The sequence below is a fragment of the Salvelinus fontinalis genome, chromosome 29 (genome assembly GCF_029448725.1).
Source record: "Salvelinus fontinalis isolate EN_2023a chromosome 29, ASM2944872v1, whole genome shotgun sequence".
Taxonomy (NCBI): Eukaryota; Metazoa; Chordata; class Actinopteri; order Salmoniformes; family Salmonidae; genus Salvelinus; species Salvelinus fontinalis.
Window position 1 is genome coordinate 15,727,059 of NC_074693.1, and position 20,011 is coordinate 15,747,069.

The 20,011-nt window shown below is 46.1% G+C and overlaps 1 protein-coding gene across 1 annotated transcript; it reads left to right on the forward strand.

Annotated features, from left to right (window-relative positions):
• The first annotated feature begins 7,616 nt into the window (after window positions 1–7,616).
• LOC129827219 (spidroin-1-like) lies at window positions 7,617–9,881 on the forward strand. The gene has a single exon (XM_055887957.1). It carries the CDS (start codon window positions 7,617–7,619, stop codon window positions 9,879–9,881), a length of 2,265 nt encoding a protein of 754 aa, XP_055743932.1.
• The last annotated feature ends 10,130 nt before the right edge of the window (window positions 9,882–20,011 follow it).

The window sequence follows — 20,011 nt, forward strand, 5'->3', positions numbered from 1 at the left end:
CACCTTGATTACCTTCCCTTTATTTAACTCTCAGTAGCCCTCAGTCATCAGACAGTATTGGTTTGCTTTCATGTTCAGTACCCATCTCCTGTTTTGTTAATTTGCCTTGAATCTTTGTTATTATTAACCTCTTCTTCTCCATCTGCTTCTTGACTCCCTGCGTATGACGTGACAGAATACTACCTCGCAATATGGAAGCAGCAGAAGATAACGAAAATCTTCCAGACGGTCAAGAAACAGGATCATCTACTTCACCAACACCACGACCAGCTGGTGCAACTGGGTACGGTCCTGGTGGAGGTCCTCCTCGTTCTCCATCGCCTCGACTCCATCAGCTAGGCTCTCAATACTCCTATCAGAGAGCCTCCTATACATGGTTGTCACACTGAGCCAGTCCCCAAGCCTACACAGCCGTCTGCCCAGGTCAGCGATGCCTGACTGTCCCTGCCGGAAAAGTACGACTGTACTCCATCAAAATGCCTTGTATTCCTACTCCAGTGCTCCCTCTATTTCACCAATCAGACGGGAGCCCTCACCACCGAGAGGTCCAAGGTTTCCACAATAATTTCCCTGCTGACCGGGCGGGTGTTGGTGTGGGCTACGGACGTCTGGGAGAGAGGAGAGGAGGAGATGGGTTCCTGTGAGAGGTTCATGGCTCTGTTCAGGGGATCGTCGACCATCCTCCAGAGGGCAGAGAGGGAGGTGAGTGACTTCTCCAACTCCAACAGGGTGCCCAGACCGCTGTGGAGTATGACCTCACCTTTCGGACTGTGGCAGTCTCCAGCGGATGAAATGAGCCGGCACGAAGAGGACTGCGCGAAGAGGTCCAGTTGGAGATGGCATGTCGGGATGATAACCTATCCTTGGACGCACTCGTCGTGATGGCCATCCATCTGGATAAACTTCTTTGGGAGCGCCGGTGCCCACCTCACCACTGGCTTCCCTCCTTCGGCTGAACCTGAACCCATGAAGGTAAGGGCCACACACCTCTCTGCGGCAGAGCGGCATCACCGGAGACAGCTGGGGCTCTGTCCGTATTGTGACCAGAAGGGGGGCCAGCTTCAGCGATGTCCGGTGTGTCCCAACCTGGGGAACACTAGAGCAGAGGGGCAACCCCTTGACCTTCCGTCTCCCAGGGTAGGTGTGAGTTTTCCATTTTCGTCGTTTTCCGCCAAACCCTTTCTGGTTCCCATTTCACTGGCTGGCTGTCTCCCCAAACCCTTTCTGGTTCCCATTTCACTGGCTGGCTGTCTCCCCAAACCCTTTTTGGTTCCCATTTCACTGGCTGGCTGTCCCCCAAGTGTTGTCTCTAAAGCTCTAGTGGACTCCAGTGCCGCGGGGAATTTCATCGACCAGGCCCTTGCCTCCTCCCTGAACATAACCTAATATAATTCCAGCATCAAAACTGCGCAACAACAATTCAATTAATGGAAACAGATATGTGAAGAAAAAAAAGTACATTGTGGAGGGAGGTGCATTTAATTTAATGATACGTTAAGTTGGAAAAGAACCATTTCCGGTTCCATGTAGAATCCTTTTCACTGAGGGTTCAACATGGAACCCAAAATAGTTCTACCTGAAACCCCCAAAAATGTATACCTGGAACCAAGAAGGGGCAGTTGAAGAACCTTTTAGGAACCCTAATGGAACCCTTTTGGAACCATTTTGTAAGGTCCTTCTGTCCTGTGGTCTATGTCTGTCTCCTGATCTAAATCTCTAGAGGAAATATTCCCCTGTTCTCGACAGGTGACTTCTCTGTTCTGTAACTCACAACATTCAGGGAACCATGTAAACAACTGGCTTGGTCTTTGGTACCACTTTTTTAGTTAAACTTCCTTGCGTATATATTTCATCCTTTGTTCGACAGATTCTTGTCTCTGAGTTTTATGAAGGGAAAAACGGGGTTGAAAAAGAGAAATGTGGGGGGGCCAGGGGGGTGGAGAGAGGAGAGGGGGCTCCCTCCTAGGTCCCCCCCATACATCCATGTATTGAATATGAAAATATATGATAGCATAATGTGTTCAGTATGCAAGCATGAAGGAAACCATATGAACAGGAGGCCAGACAAAGAGCCTACTGTGCTCCAAGTACGACCACTCCCCCCTCCTCTCTGTCTTATTCAATTGAGAGAGAGAGAGAGAGAGAGAGAGAGAGAGAGAGAGAGAGAGAGAGAGAAAGAGATATGAGAGAGTTCGACCCAGACAGAGGTAGAAGGGGGAGCCCTGAGGAGCTAAAAAAGGGGCAGGACAAACTAGCCACACGCCTTGCACACACAGACCCACCGGAGTACAGGTGAGCTGCAACTACTACTGTACATACTACTGTACAGCTGCTATCTCTTATACAGGAAACATCTACAATCAGTTGCTTTGTTACGGCTAGATGATACTTTTTGGCACAGTGACGTTAAGAAGCATGTGGACTTGTACTTTGAGTTTTACCTATAGTTAATGATGTTGATCATTGAAGTTGAGAGACTCTATCTCGCCGAGGGTGACCAGAGTGCATGGGACAAAAAAAAAAGAATACAAATGGGGGAAACATGAACTCTGAACTGTTAACCTTTGAACTAACTGATGAAAGACATCTGTCGTTGTTGTTTTGTTACTTTCCCTCTGTGCTGCAGGTTTGCAGAGGGGGCTGGTTAATTCACTGGTGGTTACATTAGCACTGTTGTCATCTTCAGCTGTCACTGATAGACTAGCCTATTGTCTTGTCTGTGACTGTGTGGAGTCTTGATGTGGCCAGCCCTGGTTAGGGACTTAGAGCAGCGGTGTATTGTCTTGACTGTGTGGAGTCTTGATGTGGCCAGCCCTGGTTAGGGACTTAGAGCAGGGGTGTAGTGTAACGTTAGATGATGTATCAGATGAAGGGCTAGCTAGCTGGAGACTGTATTGTCTTACCTTCCTATGATACAGCAGGTGAGGACCAGTATAATGGTTAAAGAGAGCCATAACAGTCGGGTTGTTTTACCATATGTTAATTCATTCATTAATTGGTTATTACATATGTAGCGTATTCATGTCGATGCATGAAATCGACACCTCATTTATTCAGGTAACTGTGTTGATGTCTTGGGAATGTAGAAATACTTTTACATAACATTTAATCAACAGCTAATTAATTGTTTTGCTTTAACAAAACTGGTACAATGCCAAAACATTTTATTTTTATTCTCACAATGGCTTTGATGTGGTTGTTTCAGAGTGCTGCCACACTGAACAAAACAATATTAACACAATATGCAACATTTTCAAAGATTTTACTTGGGCACCCGAGTGGGGCAGCAGTCTAATGCACTGCATCTCAATGTAAGAGGTGTCACTACAGTCCCTGGTTCAAATCCAGGCTGTTTCATATTGAGCTGTGATTTAGGAGTCTAATAGGGTGGTGCACAATTGTCCGGGGTAGGCCATCATTGTCAATAAGAATTTGTTCTTAACTGATTTGCCTAGTTAAATTAAAACATTAAAAAAAATAAAAGGAAATTAGTCATTTGATATTAATGAATTAGGCCCTAATCTATGGAACGCAGAGGCCCAGTCACTTGGGAGCCAGACCCAGAATTAGTTTTTCCCTACAAAACGGCTTAATTACGGACAGAAATACTCCTCAGCACCCTTGGAGATGGCTTATGGTAGAGAAAGTAACATAACATGATTTGGCAACAGCTCTGGTGGATATTCCTGCAGTCAGCGTGCCTATTGCACACTCCCTCAAAAATTGAGACATCTGTGGCATTGTGTTGTGTGTCAAAACTGCACATTTTAGAGGGGTCTTTTATTGTCCCCAGCACAAGGTGCACATGTGTAAGGATCATGTTATTTAATCAGCTTCTTGATATGCCACATCTGTAAAGGGTAAATGGATAATCTTGCTGAAGGAGAAATGCTCACTAACAGGGATGTAAACACATTGGTGCACAACATTTTAAAGATGGTTTTTCTGCGTATTGAACATTCCTGTGATATTTTATCTCGCCCCATGAAACACAGGACCAAAACGTTTTAAATATTTTTCTTAAGTGTTTGTTGGCTTCAGAGGGGAGAGGGTGAGTTTTAAGATTCTGGCTGACTATGATATGCCACACCTGTCAGGTGGATGGATTATCTTGGCAAAGGAGAAATTCTCAATGACAGGGATGTTAACAAATTTGTGCAGAAAAAAACGATAATTAAGCTATTTGTGCGTATAGAATTTTTTTGGAAATGTTTTATTTCAGCTCATGAAACATGAGACCAATACTTTACATGTTGCGTTTATATTGTTGTTAAATATTTCAGCACCTCCCTTCTCTGAAGATTTAAACTCTTAAGTGATTGATTCCATCTTCTAAGAGTTTCGGATGAAATAAACTCTTGGCATGCTGTGTTGGTTTTACACACCTATTGTAGGTAATCTATTTATCATTTAATCATCATTTAATGTTCTCCACTTGCAGCTCCCAGTGTGGGCTGTTTCACATCTCACACACTGAATTACAGGCTTTATTCTCACATGATGTAGGAGACTAAATATGAGAGAGAGAGAGAGACAGAGAGAGAGAGAGAGAGAGAGACGGAGAGAGAGACGGAGAGAGAGACAGAGAGAGAGAGAGAGAGAGAGAGAGAGAGAGAGAGAGAGAGAGAGAGAGAGAGAGAGAGACAGACAGACAGACAGAAAGAGAGACAGACAGAGAGAGAGAGAGACAGACATAGAGAGAAGAGAGAGAGAGAGAGAGAGAGAGAGAGAGAGAGAGAGAGAGAGAGAGAGAGAGAGAGAGAGAGAGAGAGAACGAGAGAACGAGAGAACGAGAGAACGAGAGAACGAGAGAGAGAGAGAGAGAGAGAGAGAGAGAGAGAGACAGAGACAGAGAGACAGAGACAGAGAGACAGAGAGAGAGAGACAGAGAACGAGAGACAGAGAGACAGAGACAGAGAGAGAGAGAGAGAGAGAGAGACAGAGAGACAGAGAGAGAGAGAGCATCATTTCTGAGGTTGATTGAAGTTTGTGCTTGACGTTGTTTAGATTTTTAGTCATCACCTCCAACACAAGCCAAGGCATGCCGGGGCTATCACTGCCCCCCTCCCTCCATCCCTTCTCATTCTCCTCACTCCTCCTCCTCCTCTTCTGAAGAGGAATCACAAACCAGGAATGCCAATTTTTTTTGCAAAACCCTAAAATGATTTTGGAGGTCATTAAATGGCCCTTTGTGTCTGAACAGGAACGAGTCGAGTCGAGCCTGCTAAACCCATGTCTGTGTGTGTACTTACAGCCCCCAGGGGATTGTCATGGCAACCTGTCAGTCAAGGTATGCACCAGCCTGAATAATATGGCATAGGTAACGGATACACTTGAAATCCTCTCAGGAATGCTCTCTCTCACTCGTCTGATATTCATACTCACATATCACATTATTCTATTAGTACATAGAGTGGGTACGGCATAGAGTGGGTACTACAAAGAGTGGGTATTACATAGAGTGGGTATTACATAGAGTGGGTATTACATAGAGTGGGTATTACATAGAGTGGGTATTACATAGAGTGGGTATTACATAGAGTGGGTATTACATAGAGTGGGTATTACATAGAGTGGGTATTACATAGAGTGGGTATTACATAGAGTGGGTATTACATAGAGTGGGTATTACATAGAGTGGGTATTACATAGAGTGGGTATTACATAGAGTGGGTACTACAAAGAGTGGGTATTACATAGAGTGGGTATTACATAGAGTGGGTATTACATAGAGTGGGTACTATAAAGAGTGGGTATTACATAGAGTGGGTATTACATAGAGTGGGTATTACATAGAGTGGGTATTACATAGAGTGGGTATTACATAGAGTGGGTATTACATAGAGTGGGTATTACATAGAGTGGGTATTACATAGAGTGGGTATTACATAGAGTGGGTATTACATAGAGTGGGTATTACATAGAGTGGGTACTATAAAGAGTGGGTATTACATAGAGTGGGTATTACATAGAGTGGGTATTACATAGAGTGGGTATTACATAGAGTGGGTACTATAAAGAGTGGGTATTACATAGAGTGGGTATTACATAGAGTGGGTATTACATAGAGTGGGTACTACAAAGAGTGGGTATTACATAGAGTGGGTACTGTATGGCAGTATATAGACATGTGCACTGTAGACAGGTGAACGGTATGACAGTACTGTTAAGGTAAACTGATAGACAGGAAAACTGATAGACAGGTAAACTGCAGACAGGTGAACTGATAGACAGGTGAAATGATAGACAGGTGAACTGACAGACAGGTGAACTGATAGACAGGTGAACTGACAGACAGGTGAACTGATAGACAGGTGAACTGATAGACAGGTGAACTGATAGACAGGTGAAATAGACAGGTGCACTGATAGACAGGTGAACTGATAGACAGGTGAAATAGACAGGTGCACTGATAGACAGGTGAAATGATAGACAGGTGAACTGATAGACAGGTGAACTGATAGACAGGTGAAATGATAGATAGGTGAACTGATAGACAGGTGAAATGATAGACAGGTGAACTGATAGACAGGTGAAATGATAGACAGGTGAAATAGACAGGTGAACTGATAGACAGGTGAAATGATAGACAGGTGAAATGATAGACAGGTGAACTGATAGACAGGTGAAATGATGGACAGGTGAACTGATAGACAGGTGAACTGATAGACAGGTGAAATGATGGACAGGTGAAATGATAGACAGGTGAACTGATAGACAGGTGAAATGATAGACAGGTGAACTGATAGACAGGTGAAATGACAGACAGGTGAACTGATAGACAGGTGAAATAGACAGGTGAAATGATAGACAGGTGAAATGATGGACAGGTGAAATGATGGACAGGTGAACTGATAGACAGGTGAAATGATAGACAGGTGAAATGATAGATAGGTGAACTGATAGACAGGTGAAATGATAGACAGGTGAAATAGACAGGTGAACTGATAGACAGGTGAAATGATAGACAGGTGAAATGATAGACAGGTGAACTGATAGACAGGTGAAATGATGGACAGGTGAACTGATAGACAGGTGAACTGATAGACAGGTGAAATGATGGACAGGTGAAATGATAGACAGGTGAACTGATAGACAGGTGAAATGATAGACAGGTGAACTGATAGACAGGTGAAATGACAGACAGGTGAACTGATAGACAGGTGAAATAGACAGGTGAAATGATAGACAGGTGAAATGATGGACAGGTGAAATGATGGACAGGTGAACTGATAGACAGGTGAAATGATAGACAGGTGAACTGATAGACAGGTGAAATGATAGACAGGTGAAATGATAGACAGGTGAACTGATAGACAGGTGAAATGATAGACAGGTGAAATAGACAGGTGAACTGATAGACAGGTGAAATGATAGACAGGTGAAATGATGGACAGGTGAACTGATAGACAGGTGAAATGATGGACAGGTGAACTGATAGACAGGTGAAATGATAGACAGGTGAACTGATAGACAGGTGAAATGATGGACAGGTGAACTGATAGACAGGTGAACTGATAGACAGGTGAAATGATGGACAGGTGAACTGATAGACAGGTGAACTGTTAGACAGGTGAACTGATAGACAGGTGAAATGATGGACAGGTGAACTGATGATGAAGCGATGGGGTCAGGGGGCGATGCTGTCAGGGGGCGATGCTGTCAGGGGCGATGCTGTCAGGGGGCGACGCTGTCAGGGAGCGATGCTGTCAGGGGGCGATGCTGTCAGGGGACGATGGGGTCAGGGGGCGATGGGGTCAGAGGGCGATGAGGTCAGGGGGCGACGCTGTCAGGGAGCGATGCTGTCAGGGGGCGATGCTGTCAGGGGCGATGCTGTCAGGGGGCGACGCTGTCAGGGAGCGATGCTGTCAGGGGACGATGCTGTCAGGGGCGATGCTGTCAGGGGGCGATGCTGTCAGGGGGCGATGCTGTCAGGGGACGATGCTGTCAGGGAGCGATGGGGTCAGGGGGCGATGGGGTCAGAGGGCGATGAGGTCAGGGGGCGATGGGGTCAGGGGGCGATGCTGTCAGGGGGCGATGGGGTCAGGGGGCGATGGGGTCAGGGGGCGATGGGGTCAGAGGGCGATGGGGTCAGGGGCGATGGGGTCAGGGGCGATGGGGTCAGGGAGCGATGGGGTCAGGGAGCGATGGGGTCAGGGGGCGATGGGGTCAGGGGGCGATGGGGTCAGGGAGCGATGGGGTCAGGGGGCGATGCTGTCAGGGAGCGATGGGGTCAGGGGGCGATGCTGTCAGGGAGCGATGGGGTCAGGGGGCGATGGGGTCAGGGGGCGATGGGGTCAGGGGGCGATGGGGTCAGGGAGCGATGGGGTCAGGGGGCGATGCTGTTGGGGGCGATGGGGTCAGGGGGCGATGGGGTCAGGGGGAGCTGTTGTCAGGGAGCGATGCTGTCAGGGAGCGATGGGGTCAGGGGGCGATGGGGTCAGAGGGCGATGCTGTCAGGGAGCGATGGAGTCAGGGGGCGATGGGGTCAGGGGGCGATGGGGCCAGGGGGCGATGGGGTCAGGGGGAGATGGGGTCAGGGGGCGATGGAGTCAGGGGGCGATGCTGTCAGGGGGCGATGGGGCCAGGGGGCGATGGGGTCAGGGGGCGATGGGGTCAGGGGGCGATGGAGTCAGGGGGCGATACTGTCAGGGGGCGATGGGGTCAGGGGGCGATGGGGTCAGGGGGCGATGGGGTCAGGGGGCGATGGAGTCAGGGGGCGATGGGGTCAGGGGGCGATGGGGTCAGGGGGCGATGGGGTCAGGGGGCGATGCTGTCAGGGAGCGATGGGGTCAGGGGGCGATGGGGTCAGAGGGCGATGGGGTCAGGGGGCGATGGGGTCAGGGGGCGATGCTGTCAGGGAGCGATGGGGTCAGGGGGCGATGGGGTCAGAGGGCGATGAGGTCAGGGGGCGATGGGGTCAGGGGGCGATGCTGTCAGGGGGCGATGGGGTCAGGGGGCGATGGGGTCAGGGGGCGATGGGGTCAGAGGGCGATGGGGTCAGGGGGCGATGGGGTCAGGGAGCGATGGGGTCAGGGAGCGATGGGGTCAGGGGGCGATGGGGTCAGGGGGCGATGGGGTCAGGGAGCGATGGGGTCAGGGGGCGATGCTGTCAGGGAGCGATGGGGTCAGGGGGCGATGCTGTCAGGGAGCGATGGGGTCAGGGGGCGATGGGGTCAGGGGGCGATGGGGTCAGGGGGCGATGGGGTCAGGGAGCGATGGGGTCAGGGGGCGATGCTGTTGGGGGCGATGGGGTCAGGGGGCGATGGGGTCAGGGGGAGCTGTTGTCAGGGAGCGATGCTGTCAGGGAGCGATGGGGTCAGGGGGCGATGGGGTCAGAGGGCGATGCTGTCAGGGAGCGATGGAGTCAGGGGGCGATGGGGTCAGGGGGCGATGGGGCCAGGGGGCGATGGGGTCAGGGGGAGATGGGGTCAGGGGGCGATGGAGTCAGGGGGCGATGCTGTCAGGGGGCGATGGGGCCAGGGGGCGATGGGGTCAGGGGGCGATGGGGTCAGGGGGCGATGGAGTCAGGGGGCGATGCTGTAAGGGGGAGATGGAGCCAGGGGGCGATGGGGTCAGGGGGCGATGGGGTCAGGGGGCGATGGGGTCAGGGGGCGATGGGGTCAGGGGTCGATGGGGTCAGGGGGCGATGGGGTCAGGGGGCGATGGGGTCAGGGGGCGATGGGGTCAGGGGGCGATGGGGTCAGGGGGCGATGGGGTCAGGGGGCGATGCTGTCAGGGGGCGATGGGGTCAGGGGGCGATGGAGTCAGGGGGCGATGGGGTCAGGGGGCGATGGGGTCAGGGGGCGATGGGGTCAGGGGGCGATGGGGTCAGAGAGTGTTGGATGTTCCTGAACTTCAAATCCACATTTACACCATAATTCTACACATTCAAAACCTCATCTCGGTACCCAGAACCACATCTCCTGCATGAGAGACAATCCACAACCAGATCGCTGGTGGATTTGCTGGTAGTTCTGAGTTAATAGCCCAAACACGAGGGTTGTATAATTCAGCTCAGGATTTTTGAGGGATATATTAAGTCATGTTGATGTTTGTGGAATACATCCAAGCAGCATGACTGTGGTTTAATTGGTCATTATGAAGAGGTCGGGTAGGTCAGGGTTTAAAGTTTAAATGTTTTATTTTAATTCCGCTGAAATTGTCTAGATTATGAAGTTATGAATGAGGAGAAACACAGAGGTTCTAAAGTTCAGGATCTCAAGCGTTCCCGGTGATTTCACTGTCGGGTTAGTGGTATTTACAGACAGACAGAGGTGGTGTAGTTCAGGATCTCAAGCGTTCCCGGTGATTTCACTGTCGGGTTAGTGGTATTTACAGACAGACAGAGGTGGTGTAGTTCAGGATCTCAAGCGTTCCCGGTGATTTCACTGTCGGGTTAGTGGTATTTACAGACAGACAGAGGTGGTGTAGTTCAGGATCTCAAGCGTTCCCGGTGATTTCACTGTCGGGTTAGTGGTATTTACAGACAGACAGAGGTGGTGTAGTTCAGGATCTCAAGCGTTCCCGGTGATTTCACTGTCGGGTTAGTGGTATTTACAGACAGACAGAGGTGGTGTAGTTCAGGATCTCAAGCGTTCCCGGTGATTTCACTGTCGGGTTAGTGGTATTTACAGACAGACAGAGGTGGTGTAGTTCAGGATCTCAAGCGTTCCCGGTGATTTCACTGTCGGGTTAGTGGTATTTACAGACAGACAGAGGTGGTGTAGTTCAGGATCTCAAGCGTTCCCGGTGATTTCACTGTCGGGTTAGTGGTATTTACAGACAGACAGAGGTGGTGTAGTTCAGGATCTCAAGCGTTCCCGGTGATTTCACTGTCGGGTTAGTGGTATTTACAGACAGACAGAGGTGGTGTAGTTCAGGATCTCAAGCGTTCCCGGTGATTTCACTGTCGGGTTAGTGGTATTTACAGACAGACAGAGGTGGTGTAGTTCAGGATCTCAAGCGTTCCCGGTGATTTCACTGTCGGGTTAGTGGTATTTACAGACAGACAGAGGTGGTGTAGTTCAGGATCTCAAGCGTTCCCGGTGATTTCACTGTCGGGTTAGTGGTATTTACAGACAGACAGAGGTGGTGTAGTTCAGGATCTCAAGCGTTCCCGGTGATTTCACTGTCGGGTTAGTGGTATTTACAGACAGACAGAGGTGGTGTAGTTCAGGATCTCAAGCGTTCCCGGTGATTTCACTGTCGGGTTAGTGGTATTTACAGACAGACAGAGGTGGTGTAGTTCAGGATCTCAAGCGTTCCCGGTGATTTCACTGTCGGGTTAGTGGTATTTACAGACAGACAGAGGTGGTGTAGTTCAGGATCTCAAGCGTTCCCGGTGATTTCACTGTCGGGTTAGTGGTATTTACAGACAGACAGAGGTGGTGTAGTTCAGGATCTCAAGCGTTCCCGGTGATTTCACTGTCGGGTTAGTGGTATTTACAGACAGACAGAGGTGGTGTAGTTCAGGATCTCAAGCGTTCCCGGTGATTTCACTGTCGGGTTAGTGGTATTTACAGACAGACAGAGGTGGTGTAGTTCAGGATCTCAAGCGTTCCCGGTGATTTCACTGTCGGGTTAGTGGTATTTACAGACAGAGGTGGTGTAGTTCAGGATCTCAAGCGTTCCCGGTGATTTCACTGTCGGGTTAGTGGTATTTACAGACAGACAGAGGTGGTGTAGTTCAGGATCTCAAGCGTTCCCGGTGATTTCACTGTCGGGTTAGTGGTATTTACAGACAGACAGAGGTGGTGTAGTTCAGGATCTCAAGCGTTCCCGGTGATTTCACTGTCGGGTTAGTGGTATTTACAGACAGAGGTGGTGTAGTTCAGGATCTCAAGCGTTCCCGGTGATTTCACTGTCGGGTTAGTGGTATTTACAGACAGACAGAGGTGGTGTAGTTCAGGATCTCAAGCGTTCCCGGTGATTTCACTGTCGGGTTAGTGGTATTTACAGACAGACAGAGGTGGTGTAGTTCAGGATCTCAAGCGTTCCCGGTGATTTCACTGTCGGGTTAGTGGTATTTACAGACAGACAGAGGTGGTGTAGTTCAGGATCTCAAGCGTTCCCGGTGATTTCACTGTCGGGTTAGTGGTATTTACAGACAGACAGAGGTGGTGTAGTTCAGGATCTCAAGCGTTCCCGGTGATTTCACTGTCGGGTTAGTGGTATTTACAGACAGAGGTGGTGTAGTTCAGGATCTCAAGCGTTCCCGGTGATTTCACTGTCGGGTTAGTGGTATTTACAGACAGACAGAGGTGGTGTAGTTCAGGATCTCAAGCGTTCCCGGTGATTTCACTGTCGGGTTAGTGGTATTTACAGACAGAGGTGGTGTAGTTCAGGATCTCAAGCGTTCCCGGTGATTTCACTGTCGGGTTAGTGGTATTTACAGACAGACAGAGGTGGTGTAGTTCAGGATCTCAAGCGTTCCCGGTGATTTCACTGTCGGGTTAGTGGTATTTACAGACAGACAGAGGTGGTGTAGTTCAGGATCTCAAGCGTTCCCGGTGATTTCACTGTCGGGTTAGTGGTATTTACAGACAGACAGAGGTGGTGTAGTTCAGGATCTCAAGCGTTCCCGGTGATTTCACTGTCGGGTTAGTGGTATTTACAGACAGACAGAGGTGGTGTAGTTCAGGATCTCAAGCGTTCCCGGTGATTTCACTGTCGGGTTAGTGGTATTTACAGACAGAGGTGGTGTAGTTCAGGATCTCAAGCGTTCCCGGTGATTTCACTGTCGGGTTAGTGGTATTTACAGACAGACAGAGGTGGTGTAGTTCAGGATTTGAGAGATAGTAAAACATTTGTGACGTCTTGCTCATGTTTTTCTGAACTAGGAAGTTGTCTAACATTTGTCTAAATTATGAAGGGAGTCGTGTAGTTCGGGATTTGAAGGATATATTAAGACAGTTGAACATCTTGTTGATGTTTGCCTGCCAGATTTAGTAACTCAGTGCTTTCCCAGTGATTTCATGTCAGTCTGAAGGACTCCAACACATGTTCACAGTCTTGTGGAGAACAAATATTTACAGATTATATTAAAAGATTTTAATCAGAACCCGAATTCTAGACATTCTTCCAGCTGATGTCCTCAACAGAACAGATGGTCGCCACTTTGTAGATCCAAGATTGTAAACATCAACTTGATGTGAACGTGTTGAAATATACTCAACTGTAGTCAACATCCGTATCTCAAACTTCCCTAGTGATGAAATCTGTCAGAATGATGGTGTACAGTATACGGAATAAAACAAAACCCAACCTTGTATGAAATAAAACGTGTCAAACTCAAAATGCGGTGGTAAAATCTAAACGCTGAAAACCAGATTGATGTCATCTGTCCTCCTTCCTTCACACATCAACAGGAATCAAAGAGACCTCTTGTCATTAATGTGTTCCAAATAATTTACTATACGTAAGTAGTGTACTATATAGGGGATAGGGAGCAAGTTGTTAAGTAGACATTGTGTCTAAACAATGCAACTCTTTTTCTCCTCTCATGTTGGTCTCGGGTTCGGACACATCCGGTACCCACGAGACGGACCACCTCATTTCAACGTGGTGGAGAATTGGGTTAATATTTGGTAGGTAACGTTGATCAATGAGATTCCAAACCTATTTTCACACACTCATAAAAATAAAGCCAAAAGTTTGTTGAATTCCAAATGTCTTATCACACGGTGCTTTCAACCAGTTAAAAAGCACAGCAAAGTGTGTAACACAACTTTGTGTGTTATCATTGCGCTTTGGTCTAATAGCAGAACCAAATGACCTGGGTTGGAGTTAGTTGATATTACACTAAAGTACATGGTGCAAGTGATCAAGACCGTTTGAGATTCTGTGCATATTACTATAGCAATTGTGAAGATTTCCACTGACCTGACCCATGACCCATGACCCTGACCCATGACCCTGAACGCTTTCTATGATTACATAAGAAGACATTTATTGTTACTGTAACGGCTGTTGGAAGGAGAGGACCAAGGTGCAGCGTGGTACGTGTCCATATTTATTTAATGAACACTGAAATAACAAAAATAACAAAGAGAACGACCGAAACAGTTCTGGCTGGCCCGTCAGGAAGTCCAGGACCCAGTTGAACGGTGCGGGGTTCAGACCCAGGGTCCCAAGCTTAATGATGAGTTTGGAGGGAACTATGGCGTTGAATGCTGAGCTGTAGTCAATGTATTGTTTACTTTATGAATGACTTTGAAATCAACCCCGTGCTTGAAACCCTAGACGTACACGTCTTGTCTATTTTTTTAATTGAATCCTGGGTTGAACTGAAACAATATCTGTTGATGCCTTCTATAATGCCTAAATAGTATCATTGATGATATAGTGATAAAAATATGGTTACATTTCATTTGCTCTGTTGAACCTACTACTTTTGCAATGACTTTGACAGCAAACAATCTATTAAAATGGAGATCAATCAGTAGTCATTCTCACGACAGCACATAGGTAGTTGTCAGTGACAAGTATCAATGATAAACAGGACTGGTCAAATCACTAACTGAAGTTAGATCACCTCTCCAGTAGGAGTTGCTGCCAAATTTTATTTTTTATTTTTATATAGCGGATATTACTTTGAAGATATGACATTGTATTTTCAAAGGTACAAATTCAACATATTTTATACAAGGTTTGTCTATGTTGAAAATGGGTTACCATGACTATAGGAACCGCACCCTATCAAAACGTTTGTGTGACTTTTTTCTCTCAAATCCAATGTTTTTCAACGACATAGATTCCATGTCACAGTATGTTGACAAATTACGTTGAAACGATGTTGATTTTGACCAGTTTGTGCCTCTAGAATAGTGTGTGAAATGCATTGTTTTGGATGTGTGTGTGTGTGTGTGTGTGTGTGTGTGTGTGTGTGTATGTGTGTGTGTGTGTGTGTGTGTGTGTGTGTGTGTGTGTGTGTGTGTGTGTGTGTGTGTGTGTGTGTGTGTGTGTGCGTGTCAGTGGTGTAAATTACATAAGTAAAAATACTTTTAAGTACTACTTAAGTAGTTTTTGGGGGTATCTGTACTTAACTTTATTATTTATAGTTTTGACAACTTTTACTTTCACTTTACTACATTTCAAAAGGAAATAATGTATTTTTTACTCCGTACATTTTCCCTGACAACCAAAAGTACTCGTTACATTTTGAATGCTTAGCAGGACAGGAAAATGGTCAAATTCAAGCACTTATCAAGAGAACAAGTAGTCATCCCTACTGCCTCCGGCCTGGCGGACTCACTAAACACAAATGCATTGTTGTGTAAATCATGTGTGGGAGTGTGCCCCTGGCTATCTGTACATTTTAAAAACAAGAAAATGGTGCTGTCTGCTTAGCTTAATAATAGAAGGAATTTTAAATGATTTATACTTTTACGTTTGACACTTAAGTATATTTAAAACCAAATACTTTTAGACTTTTACTCAAGTAGAATTTCACTGGCTGATTTTCACTTTTACTTGTGTAACTTTCTATTAAGGTATCTATACTTTTGGGTATCTATACAATTGGGTACTTTTTTCAACCACTGGTGTGTGTGTACCTCTGTGCATGCGTGCCAATATGTTTATGGGTTTGGGGCCGATTGTCTTTGTTTTGGGGTCGTTAGGGGGTCATGGAAAACAACACTGTTCTTTGTTGTCTGTGTGACTTGACTATCACGTTGAACGTGACTCACAAACACAACAATCCGACAAGTCTGATCAGGGATGGGACACTCTGCCCCTCTCTCTCTTCTCCCTCTCTTTCTCTCTCTCTCTCTCTCTCTCTCTCTCTCTCTCTCTCTCTCTCTCTCTCTCTCTCTCTTTCTCTCTCTCTCTCTCTTCTCCCCCTCTCTCTCTTTCTCTCTCTCTCCTCTCTCTTCTCTCTTTCTGTCTCTCTCTCTCTCCCCCCCCTCGCTCTTCTCCCTCTCTTTCTCTTTCTGTCTCTCTCTCCCCCCTCTCGCTCTTCTCCCTCTCTATCTCTTTCTCTCTCCCCCCCTCTCTCTCTTCTCCCTCCCGCTCTCTCTTCTCCCTCTCTTCTCTCTCCCTCTTTCTTTCTCCCTCTCTACTCTCTTCTAACTCTCTCTCTCTCTCTCTCTCTCTCTCTCTCTCTCTTTCTGTGAACTGATTATATTCTTCTCTGTTTGTGTCTGTTGGTCGTCTGCTCTGTTACTGTTGAAAACGTCTGATTAGAATGTTAATGTAATTTGCTGTTTTTAATTGTATTTCTACACCCTGGGTATTTCTGAAGCAACATAACAGTTCAACCAGAGTGGACGTTGTATTTATAACATGCATCATTCTAAATCCTGACTGTGAAAACACAAAGGCTTCAGGCTTTAGTTGAACTAACTACTCAAAGCTAGTCATTCAAACTCAAACCAGATGTTTGCATGTGATTCAAACAGCAGAGGTTAACTAACCTATTCATGTCAATGCAGAACAGGGGGCGTCTTATACCCGGCAGCTATACCTCCACAACTAGTACACACACCTGCGTTTGGTCTGGAGCTTGTCTTTTCTCCTGCGGTCACATTACTTAGGGGAACAAAGAGAAAGCAGTACGGTGGTGGACAGATGGCCCAAATCACACCCGTTCCCCTTATATACAGACAGAAGTGCACTACGTTTGACCAGAGACCTGTAGGTGGACTATAGGGAATACAAGATGCCATTTGGGACTCAGGAAAAACAGGCTGGTCTGATGGAGAGGTTCTGTTCCACTGTGTTATCTGTCTCTATCAGTAATACATTATGGAGAGGTTCTGTTCCACTGTGTTATCTGTCTCTATCAGTAATACATTATGGAGAGGTCCTGTTCCCCTGTGTTATCTGTCTCTATCAGTAATACATTATGGAGAGGTTCTGTTCCACTGTGTTATCTGTCTCTATCAGTAATACATTATGGAGAGGTTCTGTTCCACTGTGTTATCTGTCTCTATCAGTAATACATTATGGAGAGGTTCTGTTCCACTGTGTTATCTGTCTCTATCAGTAATACATTATGGAGAGGTTCTGTTCCACTGTGTTATCTGTCTCTATCAGTAATACATTATGGAGAGAACCTGTTCCCCTGTGTTATCTGTCTCTATCAGTAATACATTATGGAGAGGTTCTGTTCCCCTGTGTTATCTGTCTCTATCAGTAATACATTATGGAGAGGTTCTGTTCCACTGTGTTATCTGTCTCTATCAGTAATACATTATGGAGAGGTTCTGTTCCACTGTGTTATCTGTCTCTATCAGTAATACATTATGGAGAGGTTCTGTTCCACTGTGTTATCTGTCTCTATCAGTAATACATTATGGAGAGGTTCTGTTCCACTGTGTTATCTGTCTCTATCAGTAATACATTATGGAGAGGTTCTGTTCCACTGTGTTATCTGTCTCTATCAGTAATACATTATGGAGAGGTTCTGTTCCACTGTGTTATCTGTCTCTATCAGTAATACATTATGGAGAGGGTCTGTTCCCCTGTGTTATCTGTCTCTATCAGTAATACATTATGGAGAGGTCCTGTTCAATGAGGAGCCGGACTGATCTGAACATATTCCTGTATATCATCAGACGATGTAACTATTTCAACCAGCCTGGTCATTAGAAGTAGACTTCGATCTCAGACGTTTGAAAAGGTGCTGAACACGTCGCTATATTCCTTCCTTGGCATGTACAGAATACCAACCAGGAAACCCAAACAACAGGCCCAGTGTAGTCCTTTTCCACACACACACACACACAGGTTCATCCCTCCATGTCTAATGTAATAATTTATGGCCTAAAACATGTCTGTCCTTCTTTAATGTAATAATTTATAGACTGAAACATGTCTGTCCTTCTTTAATGTAATCCTTTATAGACTGAGACATGTCCCTCCTTGTCTAATGTAATAATTTATAGACTGAAACATGTCCCTCCTTGTCTAATGTAATCCTTTATAGACTGAGACATTTCTGTCCTTCATTAATGTAATCCTTTATAGACTGAGACATTTCTGTCCTTCGTTAATATAATCCTTTATAGACTGAGACATCAAGCATGTCATCATTAGTCCACATTAACCTTGTCAGCACCTGAGTGTAATACAATACAATATATCTCCTCTCACCACCGGGGCCGAGGCAGATGGAGATAAAGCTAATAGCTGGCAGCTTTAGGCGTTTAGTGAGATTTCCTGACATGAATGAGTCCTGACCTTTCCTTCACCTGTAGGAGAACACTGGGGTTATCCTTCCTCATGTTCACAACTCTTAATAAAGCGTTTCCTGTTTCCTCTCGCTCTCTCTCGCTCTCTCTCGTTCTCTCTCTCTCTCTCTCTCTCTCTCTCTCTCTCGCTCTCTCGTTCTCTCTCTCTCTCTCTCTCTCTCTCGCTCTCTCTCGCTCTCTCGCTCTCTCGCTCTCTCGCTCTCTCTCGCTCTCTCTCGCTCTCTCTCTCGCGCTCTCGCTCTCTCGCGCTCTCTCTCGCGCTCTCGCGCTCTCGCTCTCGCTCTCTCGCGCTCTCTCTCGCGCTCTCGCTCTCGCTCTCTCGCGCTCTCTCTCTCTCTCTCTCTCTCTCTCTCTCTCTCTCTCTCTCTCTCATACAACATCTGTTCTGTTGTTTTGTCATCACGTGTTAAGATTAAACACGGACAGTTTTGCAGTTTCAATGAGGCTAAAACAAATACACATTTTGAACTGGAGAGGTTCTGCCGGTGTGGCTAAAAGGTTCTTCCAAGCATCTTTACTTCTAAGAGTGTCAACCTAGGAGCGTTGGATGGCCACTCCTCTTTCTGTATCAAGCAATTGTAATCAGTGGCGCACCACAGTTTCGCCAGCACCTGACTTCTCTACACATTTTGCCATGGGGCAAAAGAGAAAAATGTGCAGTTTTCATATGTAATCTCATGCTATTCTACACATTTTACCATGAGGCTGAAAGAAAATGTTGCTGTTTTAAAGCTAATTTCCCTTGATTATACACATTTTGCCACGGAGCAGAGAGAAAATTTGCATTTTTAAAGCGGCAATCTGCAGTTGAAACAATAACAGTGTGTTGTCCCCACCCCTGTTTTTGGATACAAATGGGCCTGGAGAAATGTAACCACTCTCAGATTAATAGACAGAGCTATGGATGCAAGGACTGACCATCCATCATATAAACATGATAGATATAACTGTGTTTTGAGCCTGTGGGTCCATCGCACACTGAATACATCAGTGAGTCATGGAGGGTAGAAATGAATTCAGTTTACAGATGAATACATCAGTGAGTCAGGAAGGGTATAAATGAATTCAGTTTACAGATGAATACATCAGTGAGTCAGGAAGGATAGAAATGAATTCAGTTTACAGGTGAATACAGGGAGGGTAGAAATGAATTCAGTTTACAGATGAATACATCAGTGAGTCAGGAAGGATAGAAATGAATTCAGTTTACAGATGAATACAGGAAGGGTAGAAATGAATTCAGTTTACAGGTGAATACAGGGAGGGTAGAAATGAATTCAGTTTACAGATGAATACATCAGTGAGTCAGGAAGGATAGAAATTAATTCAGTTTACAGATGAATACAGGAAGGGTAGAAATGAATTCAGTTTACAGATGAATACAGGGAGGGTAGAAATGAATTCAGTTTACAGTTGAATACATCAGTGAGTCAGGAAGGGTAGAAATGAATTCAGTTTACAGATGAATACATCAGTGAGTCATGGAGGGTAGAAATGAATTCAGTTTACAGATGAATACATCAGTGAGTCATGGAGGGTAGAAATGAATTCAGTTTACAGATGAATACATCAGTGAGTCATGGAGGGTAGAAATGAATTCAGTTTACAGATGAATACATCAGTGAGTCAGGAAGGATAGAAATGAATTCAGTTTACAGATGAATACAGGAAGGGTAGAAATTAATTGAGTTTACAGATGAATACAGGGAGGGTAGAAATGAATTCAGTTTACAGATGAATACATCAGTGAGTCATGGAGGGTAGAAATGAATTCAGTTAACAGATCTTCTTCTTCTTCTCCTATCTTTCAGGTG

What these genes read in the sequence shown, in the direction of transcription:
- LOC129827219 (XM_055887957.1), top strand. Translation starts at nt 7,617, where the DNA reads ATGAAGCGATGGGGTCAGGGGGCGATGCTGTCAGGGGGCGATGCTGTC.